Source organism: Solanum verrucosum, unplaced genomic scaffold (genome assembly GCF_900185275.1).
Source record: "Solanum verrucosum unplaced genomic scaffold, falcon-dt-bn FXZP01000128.1, whole genome shotgun sequence".
Classification (NCBI taxonomy): domain Eukaryota; kingdom Viridiplantae; phylum Streptophyta; class Magnoliopsida; order Solanales; family Solanaceae; genus Solanum; species Solanum verrucosum.
In genome coordinates this window covers 774,154-794,052 of record NW_026020327.1, presented here as the reverse complement: position 1 = coordinate 794,052, position 19,899 = coordinate 774,154, and the positions used below count along the sequence as shown (strand labels likewise).

Genomic DNA, 19,899 nt, shown 5'->3' with positions numbered 1-19,899 from the left:
AATTTTCTTAAACTGTAGCTATAATACCTAATATAGGCTAAATATTTGTTATTCTACATAATTTTGTCTATAAAAATTACAAAATTTATATTTTAATTTGCTACCAAGCACGTATTTTGATGGCTTAAAAGAACAAGCCAAAAATAAAATAGGATAGTTATGGCCCTAAATAGTTAAGACTAATAAGTTTATAAAACATATACAATGTATATATATTGTATATTTTATACTAATAAGGATATATATGTACTACATATAATATACATTTTTTGACTATACTAGAGATGAATTACGATATTCAATCCTTTCAAATAGAACTTGGTTGGGAACTGAATATTTGATGGAAAAACAGTCAAACAGTCAGATTCAATTAAAGAATAAAGAAAATGAGTCAAAGTTTCAAGTTATCTATACGCAAGATAATGTATATGTTATGTATATTTCGACGAATATAAACTAGTTGGCTGAACAATATATATCCATAACTTTTTCAAATAAAAATTAGATTGACCATCTGTTATTCAATTAAAACTAGTAACATTTTCAAAGCAAAACATATATATTTGATGTCTTCCTACGATATTAAATTCTAATCTATAATTTCAAAATTCAAAACAACAAAATAGATTATTTCGAAATTCGAAATTAAACTTTAAAAAGCAATCATAAAAAACAACCATTTGGATTATAATTGCAATTTCTTGAATACAGAATTGAACAATTTTCATATAGGATATGAATTGTCGGACCTATTTCAATCGTATAAGTAGTTTTATAATTAAAAAAAAGTTTAACTCATTAAATTTAAATTATTTATCCATTTATGGTAATCAATACATATTCACTACGCCCCACTGCGAAACTTGCCTTAAAACGTTGAGTTTGAGCAACACATTATGAACACTATTCTTAACTCTAGAAAAAGAGTATTTACTTTCTTCAATATATATTTAATTACTTTGTTAAATTCTTCCAAATACCTAGTAAATAAAAGATATCATATTTATGAAAAAAATAGTTTATTTTAGATATTATAGTGAGAAGTGAGACAGACCTTTAAATACTTAAAATATAGTTAATTATTAGAAAGTGAATTTCCTTTAAAAAAATAAAATTATTTCTCATTAAGAGATAGCCATTTTTGCTCCTTAACACTGGCTAAATCTATCAGTGGACTTGGCTATTTTGCTTTAATAATTGATATAGTGCAATTATATTTCTTCTTTTTTGGTGATTTGTCTACTCACATAACATTAATATAAGAGTAAATTCTTGTCCAGTTAATACCTTAATTTTCCCATTAGTCTTATCAGGGATGGAGCTAGTATCTTGTATGTAAATTCGATTTACTTTTGTTTAAATAATATATTTATGTTAATAAGTTCATAAAAAATGTATAAATATTAAATTTAGATTCGGTTATTATCACTTAAAATTCATAAAATTGAAATTCTAGTTTTGCTTTTGAGTCTTGTCATTTCAACGTTTGAACCAACATGCACTATAATAAAAACGCTTTTTAGCGGCAATAAATATATATACACATTAATAAAGAATGTTAAGTGCTAACGCGTTTACCGGCACTAGTTAATTGTCATTGGATTCAATGTTGCTATATGCTTTAGGAATATTTTCTAAGAGTGCTAATTACCGTAAAAATACATATTTAGTACAATTAAGCTATTTTCGTTAATTAAGTGCAGCTAAAAATCATTTTTGGTGCAGTGATACTACAATTTTAAATTCGTTCTTGGGAATCTTCCAAGATATTCTTTAATTTTTGCAATCTCATTTTAATATAGTATTTAATTTATTTTAACCATCGTTAAGAACTTTCCTTTCCTTTAGTTAATTTAATTTATTTTATCGTATCATAAAAACTTATTCAATCTTATCATTACTATAATGCAACGCCCCCAACCCGCAGACCACACCTACAAAAGGTGTGTTCAGTAGGAAGAAAAATAAGTGGATTTGATTTTATTTATTTTCTTGTGTTTGATACGTAAGTTAAAATTATTACTTTAAAAATAAAAATAAAAATAAAATAATATATATATAGAGAGAGAGAGAGGGAGAGGCAATTAGCACGTTTTGTAAATGATATATTGAATTTAATGACAATTGACTAATGTCGGCAAAGATTTTAGCGTAATCTTTATTAATATACCGCTAAAGTGGTAGGAGAAAATGAAAATACCAAAATGGAAAAATAATTGGATTTAGAAATAGCAAGCCCCGTGAGGTTCCAATAATTTGTTCCAAACATTTCTTTATTCTTCATCATGGAATATTTTAAAACATAATTAAACCCCTACTTGTTAAATTTTATTCTCCTTGATTTTTCTAACAGGAAAAGGCTTTAGTAAAGGAATTTTAATTTATATACAATTTGATGATACAATTTGCCAAACTAACGAACCCCTTAAAAACTTACATGAGCATTGGCCTTTGGCTTTTGCAACCTAGCTAAATTTTTCCTCAAAATAGATTTAAAAAAAAAAAACTGAAGAATTTTAACAACTCAGTTGGTTGACTATCTGAACTTTCACCTTATTGGTGAGGGTTCGATTCTCCATCTTGTAATCAACTGAATTGATTACTAGAAAGCTACTAATTGACTGTATGTTATAACATATCAATCAATTGAACTCTAGCCACTAAACTAACTATTTTATACCTAATGTTGATGGTTAGATACCACACCTTCATGTTGTAGAGGTTCAATCCTTATAATAATTTCTTGTGCTGCTACTTGAGGGTTTGAAATTGTACTTGTAGTTGTAGTTGAATTAGAACTACCACCATTGACAATTTTTTGACAAGTTTCAATGAGGCAATGTCTACAAGTAGGGCAAGAAGAGTGTGAATTGAGCCATTTATCGATACATCGAACGTGGAACCCATGGTTGCACTTAGGCAAAACCCTAACTTTCTCTCCCGCAATAAATTCCGATAAGCAAATGACACATTCAGAGTCGAGACCTGGATGTTTCAACTCAGTAGTGTATGCTATAATTGGAAACATCTTAAGGGCTTTTTTCTTGATCCCGTTATTTGTCAGCTTCGTCGTTGCTGAAAGGTTTGTAGAGATCGAGGACGAGTCTGACTCTGATACCAAACTAGTGCATCTTAATGCACATCTTATGATTGAGTTCAAGCCAAGTGAACAAATTAAAGCACATAATAGTACTGATAGTACCATCACAACATGTGCATCAAATGTATTGGTGGTGTCCCCTTGTGATATATCTGTTGGTGCCAAGGTGGTGTCATGGTGGTATTGTGGGGTGGCAGGTAGAAGTAGTCTTCTTGAATATTGTAAATTTTTCATGAAATCTTGAATTAATAAAGTGGAAGTTATAGTTGCCATGGATTTATTTTTTTGGTTGAGTGTGTGTTTTCTTTGAAGTGTTGTGCTTTTGTTTGTTGGGGTTGAATGAATATTGTAATTGGTAGTTGCTTAGGACAAATTTATAGGGCAAGAAGATGTACTTTATGGGCCAATAATGAAAGAATAATTATTATAATTACTAAGTTTATTTTCCTTAATTAAACAATACTTAAAAGACTTTTCAACCCATATTTTTAATTAATTAACTAGCTTTACTTCTATCTAACCACTACAAATACCCACGAATGGTATTTTAAAAAAAAAAGAAATGGTGGAGCCCTCAACGTTATTAATTGCTTAGCTATTGTTTCATTTTCTTTATGTATCCTGCTATTATGCTGTCGTTATTTTCCTTTTAATCCTACATCGATTACATCTTTTTGAGTCAAGGGTCTACTGGAAACAACTTCTCTACCTCACAAATGTACAAATAAGATCACGTATATCCTACCTGCCTCTGACACCACTTGTAGAATTACACTGATATGTCATTGTTGTGTTGGTGGTGGAGCCCTTGTAATGTTTAGGAGTGTTAAGATTCCTATCAAAAGCTACTAAATTATTGTGAATATACCCAAAGTCTTCCTACTTCTCCATTGTTACAATCAGATCCGAAAAATGAGAAATCAATCAAGATGGATCTGAATTGAATCATGACTCTTTGATGTGGTTAAGGCAAAAGATAGCTATCAGAGAATAAATTCAAAGGTATGACTGGTTTTTTCTTAGGTCATCGGGTAGGGTTCGTTGGGAAGAAAGATTACGTGCGGTCTGTAGAGCACATGTAAGACACAGTCGGGTTGCTCACGCAGTGGAATCACCCCATCTATCCTCCTGAGGAGGAGTTTGGTTTCTCTCTGCTGATGTATATAGTGTGTCACGTTAGGTAACTTGACTCATTTCGGAATCCGTGTGATGGTTCGAAAGTCGTTTCAAATATTCTTCGCATCCCCAGAGAGATAGATTGTTGCCATTGTGCCCTTCTTTTCGATAAGGGGAGGCTATTCTTGAAAAGAATAGGTATGTTCAACTAGTTATTTGAACTATTCAATAAGAATAGTGCCAATGTCGATGAAGCAAAGGTGTCTGTTTATGGTATGGAATGGGAAGAGCAAGAATGGATTCGCTATCGCTTTGTCCTATCATCCACGATGAGCTTCTTTCATTCGTCATTTTTATTAGAGAGCAATTCATTCTTATATTTGACTTTTCGGACGTGAATTCAAATTAAGTTGGATAGTGAGGATGCTAGAGATGGCAATGCACAACAGTAGTACATAACATGAGAAAATGGAATGGTATAACTAATTTTTAATATCAATAATTTTTGCCTTGCCAATTTGGATACTCCACTAATATATTTTTGTGTATGTTAATGGGCTATCTACTCAAGATGGGCCCAGCCCACATTTAGTGTGGAGTAGTCAGCCACGTGGATATTTGCATTATCATGAGGGGCCCATATCTCTAAAACAAATGCTCTTTTGGGCCCAAGAAGGGAGCACGAAGCTTCCTATTCTCCTCATGACATGGAAAATGCATACTTTTGTATATTAGTAATATTTTATTTTAGAGGAAACAACATAAAGCATACTGTTTATTGGTACTGCTTATACCTCTCTTCCTATGTATTTGTATTTTAGAATATATTATGAGTTTCATAAATTTTATATATCTGTATATCGAATATCAATTTCATGTATCTGTGTATCCAAAATTAATTTCATGCAGTTTATCTGATAAGAATTTCATTTCGTGTATTCAACATTAATTTTAGCAGTGTATCTAATATCAAATATCTAGTTTTAGTATGTATGTGCATAAATACATGTATCTAGTATTGGAATATGCACCACCAATACATTCATTTGTGTATTTGTGCATAGATATTTGCATCTATACCTGTATCTGATATTAAAATATATAGAGATATATATCATGACCAAGCAGAAAGAGGGGAGAGAGAGGACCTCTAAATTTGTCCGTCAAGTCCTTTAGCCTAGAATAGTCAAAACAAAAGCAGAGTATGGGAGCAAAAATAGGCGAAAGAGGGAGGGCCGGGGGGTGGGGGGTGGGGAGGAAGAGGGACGGACAAAGAGATATTATATAATGATTTTAAAGTATTAGACAAAACAAGTAGACATGGTAGAGATGTTTGTCCAATTAAGTAGTTTTTTCGTTTATTTTAGGTACGCAAATTACATATTTGGCTGATCTGTTAAATAGTGACATTCGCTAGCTAAATATATATAAAAGTTATATATTTTAGGTGTATCATTTAATAATATACAAAAAAGAATATATTGCTATCATTTTGATAGGCGTTTATACGATGCATTTTTTTCCTCTTTCTAATCTTAGTATTTTATTCTTATAAATACCTTTTTGATAAACTATATATCAATAGAGGGGGTGGGGTAAGTATATAATGTGTGTTGAAGTGTGCTCTCTAATGGATTTTAGTTTCAATACTGCGCCTTTTTATTAATTTTAAAAAGCCGACTTTATAGAAAGGCTTAATTAGATAACAACCAACCTATTATTAATAAAGGAGGATATAAAGTTTCACTTTAGGAATATATGAAGCCTTACTTCTATTCTTTATGTTTGCAATGCCCATAGCCTAAAAACTTTAAGCTATGATGGTTCGGATTATAGTGGAGTGGTAAATGTATGAGATTTTAAATTGACGTTTTGAGAATTAAATTGTTTTTAATAAAAAGTTATTTTTTAAAGTGAAATTTTCATTGTGAATGAAATTTCAAATTAAAGCAGATATCGACATCAAATGATAAACAAAACAAACTACTCATAATATATATATATATATATATATATATATATATATATATATATATATATATATATATATTAATATTCTTCTAAAATTATCCTTATATAAATACATAAAATTTTCTACTATTAATTCACAATCATTTCTTTCCAAGCATGAACTCTTATCATTTGTATTTCATACTCATGAGCTACTTCACTTAGACGATGGTTATGATTTTATGATTTATTCGAGAAAAAAGTTCTAATATAAACAAAACAAGATGAGCTTTAGCGTTTGAAATTTCGATTCAAACATGGAAATCTTGGATAGCTACGAAATATCTGATTTAAATGTATTTTTCTTGGTAGTTTTTTTTTCAGTGAAAGACTTTATTCAAAGCAATTAATAAAGGTTAGATTGGAACAAATACTACTCTTTTTTTTTTTAAATGTAAATTTTTTAAAAAGTGTGTCCAAACTAAAATCAACGTTTATTTAGGATTGAAGGGAGTAACACTATAACAAAAATAATTTTTAGCGGCAATAAATAGACACATTAATAAAGAGGGCTAAAGACTTTACCGGCGTTAGTTAAGTGCCATTAGATCCAATATTGCTAAAGGCTTTAGGGACATATACAAAAAGTGTTAACTGTAACTAAAAATATATATTTAGCGTCAATTAAACTGTTGTTGTTAATTAATTGCGGCTAAAGATATTTTTTATGTAGGGCAGTAAACAATATCATGGCTACTTTTGCTACTCGTCCTTTTAACTCTTTTTTTCCTTTTTTACAACTTTTATGTGATTTGCATATCAATTATAGATTCCTAGTACATGATCATATCTTTTAGTTAGGCTCCCTAGTCAATTCACTAATCAATCAAGGATTTGTCCCATGTAATCAAATATTTGTTTGTTTAATCAGTAATTAAATTCATAGATTAATCCCACATCACTAACTATTTTAGGATTATAATGTTATCAATTTTAATGGGTATAAAATCAATTACTACCTCTAACTAAGAAGTTTAACAAAATAAAGAAATTTTGAGTTTTGTGGTTTTAAATCAAAGATATGTATAATGCATCAAAATATATATATTTTTTAATTTTGTGATCTTGTATATGTCATGTGAAAGTTCATTAGAATTAAGGAATTGCCAAAAAAAAAGAGAGACTTCTCTTTAAGATTTTTTTTTTTTTTGTTGTTTAAGATTTCAGTTGCTACAAAGATAAGAAGAACGTGGTCAGAAATCCATAATAGAGTGCGATCACAACGATCGAATGCATAAGGATACTAGATTACTTGGTAAAAAAATTGAAAAATTATCACAAAACCTCCCTTATTTCTTTTCTATTGCAATTACTAGATTATTATATGATGATTTTTGAACTTTTACTTATTTCAAATAACAATTAAGGTGAAGCAGGATCAAGAACGATGAATCTCTTTATAATAAATAGATCCATTTTGCAAGTTCATTATTACGAGCCTCACGAATAATCTCATTACCTTTCTGAGAAAAATCACGTTCTTCATTACGAGGTTTTACACATGCTTCTAGAGCTACTCAATTAGCTACGACACCTGAGGTAACAAACTAAAAAGAAAAACAACACTAATAACTTAAAATGTATGATGTACCTCTTTCTGATTCTTTTATAATACTCCCCTGTTTCATTATATATATCTTAATTTAATTATACATAACATTTCACAATATAAAGAAAAAATTGAATTTTATATTCTTTGATATTAATCAGCGGCAACAGAGCATTGAACAAAATGATAATTGAATGGGTTCTATAGTGTACAATCTATGATCAAATTTAATCAAAATTTCAATACAGACTCCGAACATTAGGAGGAAGCTAATTTTTAAAAAAGTACTTTTTGGCTCCACTTGAAAATTCTTGTGGTCTAGAAACATTTACTATACTATATTTGGTGGTAATTAAGCACTAATGTTTAATTTATAATAATACCTCCTATTTTAGCAAAAAGCAAATGAAACAAAGGACAAAATGAAAGAGCCAATTTTTGTACTGATTCTCAAATTATGTGGCGACAAAATCAGAAATTGTACGAAGAATGTTCAAAATTTATTAATATTCTAATAAAAATTATTGTTTGATTTATATATTTTATATAATTTTCTATGTTTTGAATTTTGACGAATGATGTTCAATTGGCCACTCTTCATTACATGTAGCTATGCTCCTGATGGTACGATCATAATTTCAAAAGTTAACCAAGTTTTTTTTTTAATTAGAATTTTCTTTTATTACTTTTAAATATTTTAAGTTATTTATCATTATGATTTATAATGTTTTTTACATAATTTCAAATATATAAATATTATTTCAAAAAATTTAAAATTTCTATGTCTCAATTCAAGTCTAAGTTGAAAAATTTAAATCTCACAATTCTAATTATATCACATAAAAAATTTTTTTTTTTTTTTTTTTAGAGAACCTGACTCAGTTTACGTCAAAGTTTAAAAAATTTAGATCTCAAAATTCTTATCGTATTACATAAATTTTGACAAAGTGAATATAGTAAGAAAAAAAAAACACCAAATCCTTGATTGATTCTTTTTGCATTAACATTTAATTTTATATATTTCTAGCTAGTGTGAGTGTGATTCGAGATAAATTACTAAGATTTGATCAAACATTTTATATGTTTGTAGCTAGTGTTAGTGTGACTTTGATTGAATCTTTTAAAGTTTTTCTGTAAAATATCTTTAGACGCAATATTAACCACTAACAGAACTAATCAATTTAATTTGTATTTGAATAATGAAAAAAACAACAATTTTTCTGAACAATTACTTCTTCATTATTTAAAAAAAATTATTGTGGCATTCAATCCAGTTTATGAATTCCTTGCAAATTTCCTTTTTTCTACATCGGTGTTCGTAGTTTGCCTGGGAGCCCTAATTAAATTCAGATTGTACATTGCTAAACTCATTTAATTTGGGGATGACGCTCCCAATAAGATTTTCTCCATGCATATCTAGGGCTCGAACCCAAAGAACTCTTGTTAAGGGTGAAACAATCCCACAATTGTAAATTTCAACTTGCATTTGTTTATTTCACTTTCCTTTTTAGTCTATTTAAAAAAGAATATTTATCCTTTCTAGCAATTTGTTAATTTTAAACCTTCTACGTGACAAAGTTTAAGACTATAAAATTAAAAGACATTTTAATACATTCAACATATCTTGGGTTCAAGACCATAAAGTTTCTTTACTTTTTCGTAAATTTTGTGTCAAATTGAAATCAGAAAATAAATTAAAACAAAGAAAATATTTTCACTGATGTACATTTTTATCAAATAACTTTGTTCACCAAATCTGTTTTTTTAATTATTGAAAAATGATCTTTGTCCAAACGCTTATGTCAAAAAAAATACCCAAACAGATCGAAAAGACTATAGTACCCTTGAGTTACATTAGACGGGATTAAGACAAATCAGCCGCTAAATCTTTTCGTCCATCTATTAATTAAATTATTTATAATATAAATTAACGTGGTAATTAGACTGATTACAACACGTAAAATATTTTTGGGAATCCAATTTACGCTTTAATTATTGTTCTTGTTGTTTGTAGCTAAAGCAAGATAATCTTCTTAGATACTTATTCAAATCTTTATTAATCAGAAAATCACTAATTAAAAAGATAGAAGATAATTAGCAAAAGGCTTTAAACGTGTAAAGATGACAAGGACTTTTTTTTTAACAAGATCTATCCTTTTAAACCTATAAAATATATTTTATCCATGCAGCCATATCATATTTGATTTCACTTTTCTCATTTACCCACCTTTTAAGAAATCATAAATAAAAAAAAATTATTTTTTTATGAATTTGTTTTTAATATTTTTAACATAATCAAAATATTGTTTATTTTAAAGAATAAATAATTTTAAAAGTAAAATAAAAATAAAAATAATAATTTTTATCTTAATTTTATTAACTAATAAATATTTTGAAATGAATATCTTTATTTATTTTTAGTAATATAAACAACTTGGAACACAAGTTGTACATATATATCACAAAAGTGGTATGGCCTTTTTGTTTAACCATATTAATTTTTTGCTCGTGCTCATTAATTAATTATGCAAGAAACTAATTAAGCTTGGAATATCGTATTGCTTAGTTTTTTTATACGTGGAGTACATATAAAACCTACCCCGACCCTATCTAATTGTGGGATATATATGTCCTAATATTTATGTGATTATAAAAAAAATCATAAAAAATTTCGAAATGTAGATTTTTATCGTTTTCATATATAAAATCTTACACTCTTTTTGAACAGACATATAAGGACACAATATCATATAAATTGAAATGAAAAAAAGTGATTATCTTTCGCCTATTATAATTTCGCCCAAAACCATATAAAGGAGTAAGCAAGCTAAATTTTGTGTCAAGCAAGCTATATGACTACCTTACCTAGTTTGGTAAGTGTAGACATGCAAAATTTTATGGGATTAAATTTTGTATGGACTAAGTTCTAAATTCAAGACATATTGACCCAAGTCAATATTTTGGGTTAATAAAGCCGGATTAATTATTTAAGTCAAGATTGCGTGACTTAAGTCAAATCTAACTACATTGGACTAGGTTGAGCCTCTACAAAACACCCCAACCACATATTTCAAGCCCAAAGGTCCATTAAGTATATCTTTATCTATGCAACTAGTTCTTTCACTTGCTTCCAAATCCATCCATCCACCTCAAAAGCTTTGAATATCCTACTAGAAATCTTGCTTCTAGCTTTGGGCACCTCTGACATAAACAAAAATAACGTATATACAAGGCTAGTCCTTTCTCTCAAGCGTCTTGATATTGAATTCGCTCTTCTGTTAACATGGACATGAATTAGATTCTATTCGAATTCTTTATTCTTAAGAGAATCCCCCACCCGAACCATTCTTAAGACCACCAAGCTCTGAATTCTACTCTTTCTGCTTTCAAGCTACATCGGGGGCAAAAAATTTTCCCCACTAAGACGTGCATCATTATGCCTATATCATCCTAAAGACGGATGCGACGGAAGAAGTGGCATTTGAAAGTGTTGTTGACTTAACATTTAAGTTTCGGCATAACAAAGTTGCACTGTCTTTTCGCACTTAGGTGCACATAAGCCTTTAATAAACAGCTTGCCAAGATCGAAGTTAGGGACCAGAGCAACAACCATTAAAAGGGATTTATCTGTGGTTGGTACTGGTGTTGGTGGGGTTGGTGGTGATATTGATAGTACTGGTGGTGGTGCTGGTAATGTTGGTGATACTGGTGTTGGTGGTGGTGGTAATGCTGGTGGTATTAATGGTGGTGCTGGTGGTGGTGTTGGTGGTCGTGATATTAAAACTTCCCACACCTTAGAAAAATATTCAACTGATGGTGGTGGTGGTAATGGTGTTGTTGGTGGTATTGGTGTTGGTCATGATATTAGAACTCCCTACACCTTAGAAAAATATTCAATTGTTGGTGTTGGTACCTCTAAGGTGAATTCTTAAGAGGAAGCCATCAAGATATTGATTTCCAAGGTAAACTCTCAAGAGGAAGCCATTAAGACATTGATTTCCGAGGTGAACTCTTTAAAGAAAACCATCAAGACATTGATATCCAAAAGGGGTATCATTCCATCTTTGGGAATTTACACTCCAATTGGTGTAAAAAGAAAGAGAAAACTGATTGATAAAATAGTAACAAGTGCTAAGAAAAACGCTATTAACAATCTGAAGACGATGGCTGATCAACAAATAAAACTCCAACCGGTAAATATTTATCTACATGCAGATGACAAAAAAAAGAAGAATCTTCAGAAGCTAATCAAGGAAAAAAAGGCAGTCAAGGGAATATATACCATGCATGAGTTGGATTATGAGGACTTTAAAATGATGACAACGATGAATATGTGGTGAAAAAACCGTGTATGTTTCTATAATTTCTTTTTATATTTAAGTTGCAACTTTAACTAAATCTTTTTCTTCGTTGTTGAACATGTTGCATCAATTCTATTTATTAACTATTTTTTCATGATTGCAGCATGTAGATGAAATATTAGGCCCTATGCACAAAAGACACATAGATTACCCCACACACTATGACCCGACAGACGTAATCCTCGATCTTAATTTCTACAATTTTCTAAAGACTACCTATGATGAGTTGTGCAAGGTTAGTTCAGAAAAGGGTGTTATTCCCTTGAAAGATTGTCTTGATACATACGTGTTTGAAGATTTTTACAAGGAATATTGAGGAGCCAAATCATATCCCGACGGTGTCTCATGGATAGGTGCCAAGAGAATCTATACTATAATGAATCTAAAGAAAAAATATTTGATCGCTCTCGAGTTTCTAGTCGACGAGGGAAAGATAAATAACTATGATTGCAACCTTTCAATCTACAGGGAAGATTAGTTCTTTTTATTCATTATTTCTGTGTTGGAATTATTACCTAGATTGTTGAAGTAGTTTGGATGTTTCAACCACTTGCCTGTAAATCTGCTCAATAATAAATAAATTTATGAGCGGAAGAAGGATAGTCCAAGAAACGATAGTAGGGCAGTATGCGATTCATACTCATTGTCCTATATTGAGTATCTGGTTACCGCACTCCCATGACCTTGATGAATGATAATACTGTTAGCCGGATGCGGTGGAGATGGGCAGTGGGTTGTGATTGACGAAGAACTGAAGCAATATGGTAGGTTGCTGGAAAGTAATATGGTTTCAAATTTTTTTTTATGTTGGTTGACAAATAATATTTTTCTTTTGTCTTTGTTTGAATGGTTGAATGATGTTGAACTTTTATGTAATTATATCTTCACTTAATTTCTATGTATACTATGGTCTTGAACTTTTATGTCAGATTGTTGAATCCTTAGCAAGTAGACAACCTACTTCTGCAACTTCTGTACTTTGTGAGATAAATTTTAGCAAGGTAATGTGAACTCAAGGAGAGCACATTAGCGTCTCAGGCGAAGGAGAAATTTCTACAAATCAGTGAAATCAAGCAGTGTGCGAGGCCCATTGTGTGTGAAATATATATTGATTTGAGCAAAGTTGACACATTGTGAGCTCATGAGTGTCCCAAATCGATAATAGCTACGGTTTTTAAATTTATAGCATAAATTTCATAGTTATAAATATACTTAGAGTCTTTTTTTCACAAATATGTATTTATTTATAATCTAAGGTACAACTTTCAACATATCATAACTTATTAATTTTATCTGCTAGTGAAGAACAACTATCGACCAATACAAATTCTAGACAACCAAAACATCTGTTTTAACTAACAAATGTTTAGTGATGGTGCACAATTACCAATGCACTAATTAATCATAATAATTACTTTCACATTAGTCTAACTTTTTGTCAATAGCAATAACATATCTAAAATTTTCTCCACAAAAAAAAGTCTATCCACCAAAAGATGTTGCAAGCTTGTAATATCTTTCTCTCAGTGTTGGAGCATAAATTTCATCTAGTGAGATTATTTTCAGCAAATACAACACTCAATTGCTTCTCCAATTCTGCAAGATCAATCTGAATGCTAACATCTCACGTTGGCTTAGAATTCTTGGATCTCCTTAAAAGTTCAATCATATGCATTCACTTATCCCTAGTCTTCTCTGACACCTTGAGATCTTCCCTCAGTTTCTGAATTTCACCCTCTAAAGCCTTAATGCGGTCTCTATTAGACTCTTTATGGGCACGACCCTCATTCGAATCCAGGACAACACACATGTCATGGAATGCTGACTCTGTATCTGCCACCTTCTCATCACTTTTCTTGTTCAACTTGTAATGAGCTAGCATGACAGTCAGGGTGTGGACAAAGTATAAAGTCCATTTCATGTTGATACGTGTCTTCAACATCTGACGATGCAATATCTCGCTAATGTCTACAGAGATGTCATTCAATATAACATAAATAAGGAGCACACAATCCCATATAATATCGATCTTATGAGTAGCCGACATCCAACATTTGATAGTCCAGTTGAGCAAAGTCTTGGTCTTTTGGTTCATGAATGCCTTGGGAAAGACTGCATAGTCATTTGATTAATTCTTAACCCAATGCGCGTTGCTTGGGTTATCAAAAAACACCTTTAGCATACATGACAAATTCAAATGTTGCTCCTTGCGCCAATAATCAGACATAGGTTATGGAGGAACTTGATAGTGCTTGTTGATCGCTTGAGCTGAGATATCCACTTCTATACCCCTAAACCAAACGATGTCGCCCTGGTTATAATCCCAATTAGAATATAGTTCTCTAATGATTTCCTTACCCTTAGGTCCCTTTGCAAAACACATCTAACTTTTTTTCTCAATTTCTACCATGATCGATGGGCAGGATTTGTTCGTGGCATCAATATGAAGAGGCTTCTTAAGTAATTGTAAATTAATCTGTAATTGCCGGATTGCATCCCATAGCTTTCAGGCATTCTCACTCATAATTTTATCCTCCCACTCAGCTCGTTCGGCTTGGACACTTGCTCCCCAACACCCTTGGGTAGTGGAATAGGCCTGTCATCATCATTGGATGAGTTGACATCAAACTCTGGCTATGCTGTCTTATTGACTTGACCCTTTCGTTTAACTACAATGGTCTTTTGTTTCTTTGCCAAAGGTGGCTTGGATGGTCTAGACCAGTGTCCGCACAGATGACACGTTAGCATTTCCATCTCTGCCTCCATGAGTATGTGTTGACTTGTTAGAGACAATCATACCTAGAAGGTCAAAGAATCACATTAGTTCAATATGTTCACAAACACTCACAATCATTCACGTAATATATCAATTACCCTCCCAAAATTTGAACACAATAATAACATCAAACCAATGTCTGCGCGCGGATGGTGTGCTAGTATTACCATCTCTGCCTCCATGAGTGCGTGTTGACTTATTAGAGACATCTATACCTAGAAGGTTAAAAAATCACATTAGTTCAATTTGTTCATAAACACTCACAATCATTCACACAATATATCAATTAGCCTCCCACAATTTAAAGACAAGAATAACATCAAATCAAAGAACATAAGTATTGATGTGATTTGTTAAGGTACAAATATATCAATTAGCCTCCCAGAATTTGAACACAACAATAACATCAAACTAAAGAACATAAATATTGCTAGGATACAAACATATTAGTTGTTTTAGGAAAATAAAAATGACTTTTGTTTTCGAAAAATCAATTTAACTTATGTTTTAAAGAAAAAATGATATTCAAGGAGAGTCGCCATTTAATTTTTTAAATAAATTAAGAAACTTACGATTTTCAAAAGATTTAAACAGATTAAAAATCATTTAAAATTCGTAGAGGGGTTCGAGGTTCAATTTACATTTCGAGAATGTGTTAAGCATTCGAAATGTACTCTAACATGCGGTTGGCCAACGGATTAACTAATTATTTGATTAATCTTAGAAAAATAATTAAGTAATAAAAATTCATTTTTAGAAATTTTTTTTTATTTATCTTTCTATCGTGAGTTACTTTTCTTTAAAAATTACCTTCAACTTATCATTTTCCAAATAAAAAATGAATTTTTATTACTTAATTATTTTTCTAAGATTAATTAAATAATTAATCAAGTCGTTGGTCAACCGTAAATTGGCAAACATTTCAAATGTTTAGCACCTTTTCAAAATATAAATTGAACCCCGAACCCCTCTTTTGATTTCAAATGATTTTTAATCTGTTTGATTTGAAAATTTTAAGTATTCATAATTTTAAAAAAAAATTAAATGGCGACTCTCTTTGAAAATTGATTTTTCTAAAACAATAGTCATTTTCATTTTCCTAAATCAGAAATGACGATTTCGCTGGAGATTAACTGTTGCTGGCTGTTTTCCGTGAAGACATTGTAATTGTCGTTTGAGATTGATTTCTGGGTATACGCTGCCAACGTGAAGTTGCCGTGAATTGTCGCTTTTGGAGAATATTGATGTTGCTTTGTTGTCGGTTGACATCGTGTCTCATTTGCTCATGTTAGGAAAGCTTCTAGATCTTTGGTGAGGAAAATAGGTAGGCTAAATCAGATTTGGAGTTAATTGAGAATGTGGTGAAAATTTCTAAGTGAGTAGGAAAAGTTTGGGTAGATTGGGTTGCTTGAAATTGCAACATAAAAAGTCTAAAATGACTTTTAAATGAGTTGAAGACAAAATATGGATAACTAGAATTATAATTAATAAAAAGGACTAAAAGATTACAAACTTAGTCTACTTAAGTAAAAACTTAGCCAAATTGTGTCAATTAGTAAATTTGGTTAAATATTGAATAAAACGAATTAATTCTAATTAACTAACGAGCTTCTTAATCTCAACATAGTAAAATAATTGACTAAATTGTAAACTAATTAATTTAAAATATCAACCATAACTTGAACTAAATTAAATTAACAAAATATTTGACTAAAAGTGTAAAATCTTTTTAAAATGGTTTTCAATATTTATAAAGTATTATTTATATAAGCAAATCATAAAAAAGCTTTTTATTATCTAAAATATTATAAAGATGATTAAATTACTTTAAAATCTTGAAAAATACTTAAAATTTATAGAGTAATTATTCAAATTCGTTTGGAATCTAAAAAGCTCAAAAATTAATACTTATCGGGAAGGGTCTAAGTTGGGTGTCAACATTAGTAACAAAAATATGACCTTTACAATAAAAAATGACAAAGGTCATTCATGACTATGCTCAATTTAAAGTTAGGGAATCAACAACCTTATCAATTACAAAATATGACATTTACAAACAAAATATTAACAAATTAAATTTAATTAATTCTAGCTTCAAACTGGAGGGTCTTTCATCTCCTTTCTCGGTTGACCCCATTGACGTTTGAGAGCATGGTATAGAACTTCATACAATAAAATGCTACACATGACAAATCCATAAAAGTCCCTAAGGAAAGAAATAAGCAAAAGGATACACGAATCCATTAACACTGTCGGACAAAAAAAAGAAATATTATTTTTTGTTAATATATGAGATAAAAAGAAAAATGAAAAATATGTACAAATTTAATTAACAACAACTGCTTTATCTATTCATAATAACGGAGATATCTATGTGAAGTGAAACTGAAATTAACAAAGATCACAGGACAAAAATCGATTGTTATTTAGATAAATCTTTTTACCTTTCAGCATCTTAGTGACTTCTGTGAAGTTACTACAATATCAATCCCTTTTCCTTTCACAAATTAAATTCTATTCATAGGAGATGTCCATGGAATTTTGAAAAATTCAAACATCTCATAAATAGATAGAGAGGTGGGAATTTTCCGAACTATGATAGTGGTGCAGTGAGACAAAAAGAGTGGTGAAAAATTGTCCCACCTCGTATATGATAGTTGATACTTAAAGAACCTCATCAAACCAAACACCTCTCTATTGCAGAAATGGCTTTGAAGGTTCTCCTCAGAAAAGAGAGCCATTTGGAGAAGATTCATAGAAAAAAAAGTATTATTTACTCATTCAGTGGACAACTTAGGAGGTTGTGGAAACCTTTGGGTGTAGTGCTTAAAAAGTTATAAGAAGATTATTGCCTCATTTCAATAACAACATGTCAATCACCGTTAGAAATGGTTTGAGAACTGATTTCTAGAATGAGATGTGACTTGGAGAAGACAGTCTTTGAAACTCCTTTCCACATCTTTACACTTTGAGTATGCAAAGAAGAAAAACTTGTTTAACACATGAGGCCTTACAGAAAAGGATATGACAATTTTGTTCAAGATGTGTCATGTGTAAGCAGGTAGCCGAAGTCAATGACCATATGTTCCTTCATTGTAAGACAACTATGAGCCTATGGAATATGTTTTTTGACTCTGTTGAGAGTTAAATGGGTGATGCCTAGCACAACAAAGGAACCACTAAATAACTGGAAAGGTATTGGAAACAAAAGAAGAAATGAACACTGATGGAGAACTATACTTGCTTGCATATGATGGACTCTCTGTAAAGAAAGAAATTTAAGAAGTTTTGAGGAACAAAAGACTAACTTACAGAAGATTAAAATAAATTGTATAAGTTTTTTGTTTTTTGGTGTAAACAGAATCTGGTAGGGGATATAGTAGGTTAAGTTGATTTTATTGGAAACTTGTAAAGAAAACCCATAGGTGGGATGCCAGTTTTCAATTCATCATTTTTTAGATGATGAACTTTTTAGTGTGAATACAAAGTTACCCTTCTCTCAAAAAGGGTTCCATGTGAAGTTGTAGTTCAGCATGGTTGGGTTTTTGTAATTGTAGATAACATTATTTTGGTGCAGATCTAATACATTTATCATTAAAGCCCCTAACAATCTTTTTCTTATAATTAGGGTGGTCCTCAGACAACGAATTTGGGGTATCAACCCCACCCTTAACTCTTTCAGACAACAATCTAGCTTGAATTCTAGCCATACTATTCAGATGATCTACTAGGGTTGAAAGCCTAACGACAGGGACAATAGGTTTCTTGTGAAGCTGTAGTGCAACATGATAGGGTTTTTGTAATTGTAGATGGCATTGTTATGGTGCAGATCTAATAAATCTATCAATATGCCGCCAACAATCTTTTTCTTATCATTATGGTGGTCCTTAAATGGATCTGACGGATCCGGGGTATCAACCCCACCCTTAATCCTTTCAGACATCAATCTAGCTTGAATTCTGGATAGCTAGCCATACTATCCAGATGATCTACTAGGGTCGAAAGTCTAACGACAGGGACAATAGACTAAACCAAATATATGAATGTCAATACTTGTCCTAGGAGGCAGACTGACACTAGTAAATAATGTACTCGACACTATGATGTCTGTTTTTCCTATGCCACCTAGTATGTTCAAGCAAAAACCAGAGTGGAGGTGGAAAATTGTAGAATATCTCCTTTTGGAAAGAGAAGTGGAATGAGACAATAGTTTTGAGACTAGCACGCCCTGTTCAATAGATAATGCATTTGATGCAGCAAATTACTCATGCAGATAATGCACACTCTTAGAGATTGTAATCAATCGGTTAACATATAATTCAAGTTTGAAAATTATTTTAAGATAGATTTTTTAAAAAAAAATGATAATTCAAATTCAATTTATATTATCCAACTATAGAGGAACTATAATTCCACAACATTTTATTATTTCAATTTAATAAACAATAGCAATTGCTGAAGTAGATTCCCTACTTGGTGAGAGGTTTCTAGCAAGTACATAAATTGTTGAAGTAGATTGCATAAAAGGATGGTGAAGATTCAATCTTTTCAGCACAAATACGAACCGCAATATACACAATGTATACTATACTACCCAATAATACCAAAATAATTAATAAGAAAATTTTTAACAAGGTCAGAAAGATTTTAGACCCCTACCAATACAAATCTAGAAGATCATAATCTCAGATTCTAAATTTGAAAATTATAACTAAAATAAGCATACAATCTTGTATTCTTATAAAGATTCAACCTTTATTTAAATCATTAATATACAAGAACATTCATGCACCCATTAAGCAAAATGAAGCATACACAATCTTGTATTCTTATAAAGATTCAACCTTTATTGTGACACCACTATTTAAACCATTAATATACAAGAATGTTCATGCACCCAATAAGCAAAATGAAGCATACACAAGTCTTACTGAGGAAAATGATGTGTTATTAGTACTTTTGTAAGGGGACTAAAACAAATACTCAA

General features: G+C 30.8%; 2 protein-coding genes across 2 annotated transcripts; one reads left to right on the top strand and one right to left on the bottom strand.

Moving 5' to 3' along the window:
• Window positions 1-2,526: 2,526 nt before the first annotated feature.
• On the bottom strand, window positions 2,527-3,373 carry LOC125835653 (RING-H2 finger protein ATL78-like). The gene has a single exon (XM_049514766.1). The coding sequence runs from the start codon at window positions 3,371-3,373 to the stop codon at window positions 2,681-2,683; it is 693 nt and encodes a 230-aa protein (XP_049370723.1). The 3' UTR covers window positions 2,527-2,680.
• Window positions 3,374-8,350: 4,977 nt separating this feature from the next.
• LOC125835696 (glycine-rich cell wall structural protein 1-like) lies at window positions 8,351-11,707 on the top strand. Its single transcript, XM_049514803.1, has 2 exons — window positions 8,351-8,399; window positions 11,325-11,707. The coding sequence occupies exons 1-2, from the start codon at window positions 8,351-8,353 to the stop codon at window positions 11,705-11,707; spliced, it is 432 nt and encodes a 143-aa protein (XP_049370760.1).
• Window positions 11,708-19,899: the final 8,192 nt, after the last annotated feature.

What these genes read in the sequence shown, in the direction of transcription:
- LOC125835653 (XM_049514766.1), bottom strand. Translation starts at nt 3,373, where the DNA reads ATGGCAACTATAACTTCCACTTTATTAATTCAAGATTTCATGAAAAAT.
- LOC125835696 (XM_049514803.1), top strand. Translation starts at nt 8,351, where the DNA reads ATGATGTTCAATTGGCCACTCTTCATTACATGTAGCTATGCTCCTGAT. An exon ending in ATGTAGCTATGCTCCTGATG is followed by an intron (nt 8,400 to 11,324) that starts GTACGATCATAA and finishes TTTCGCACTTAG; the next exon opens with GTGCACATAAGCCTTTAATA.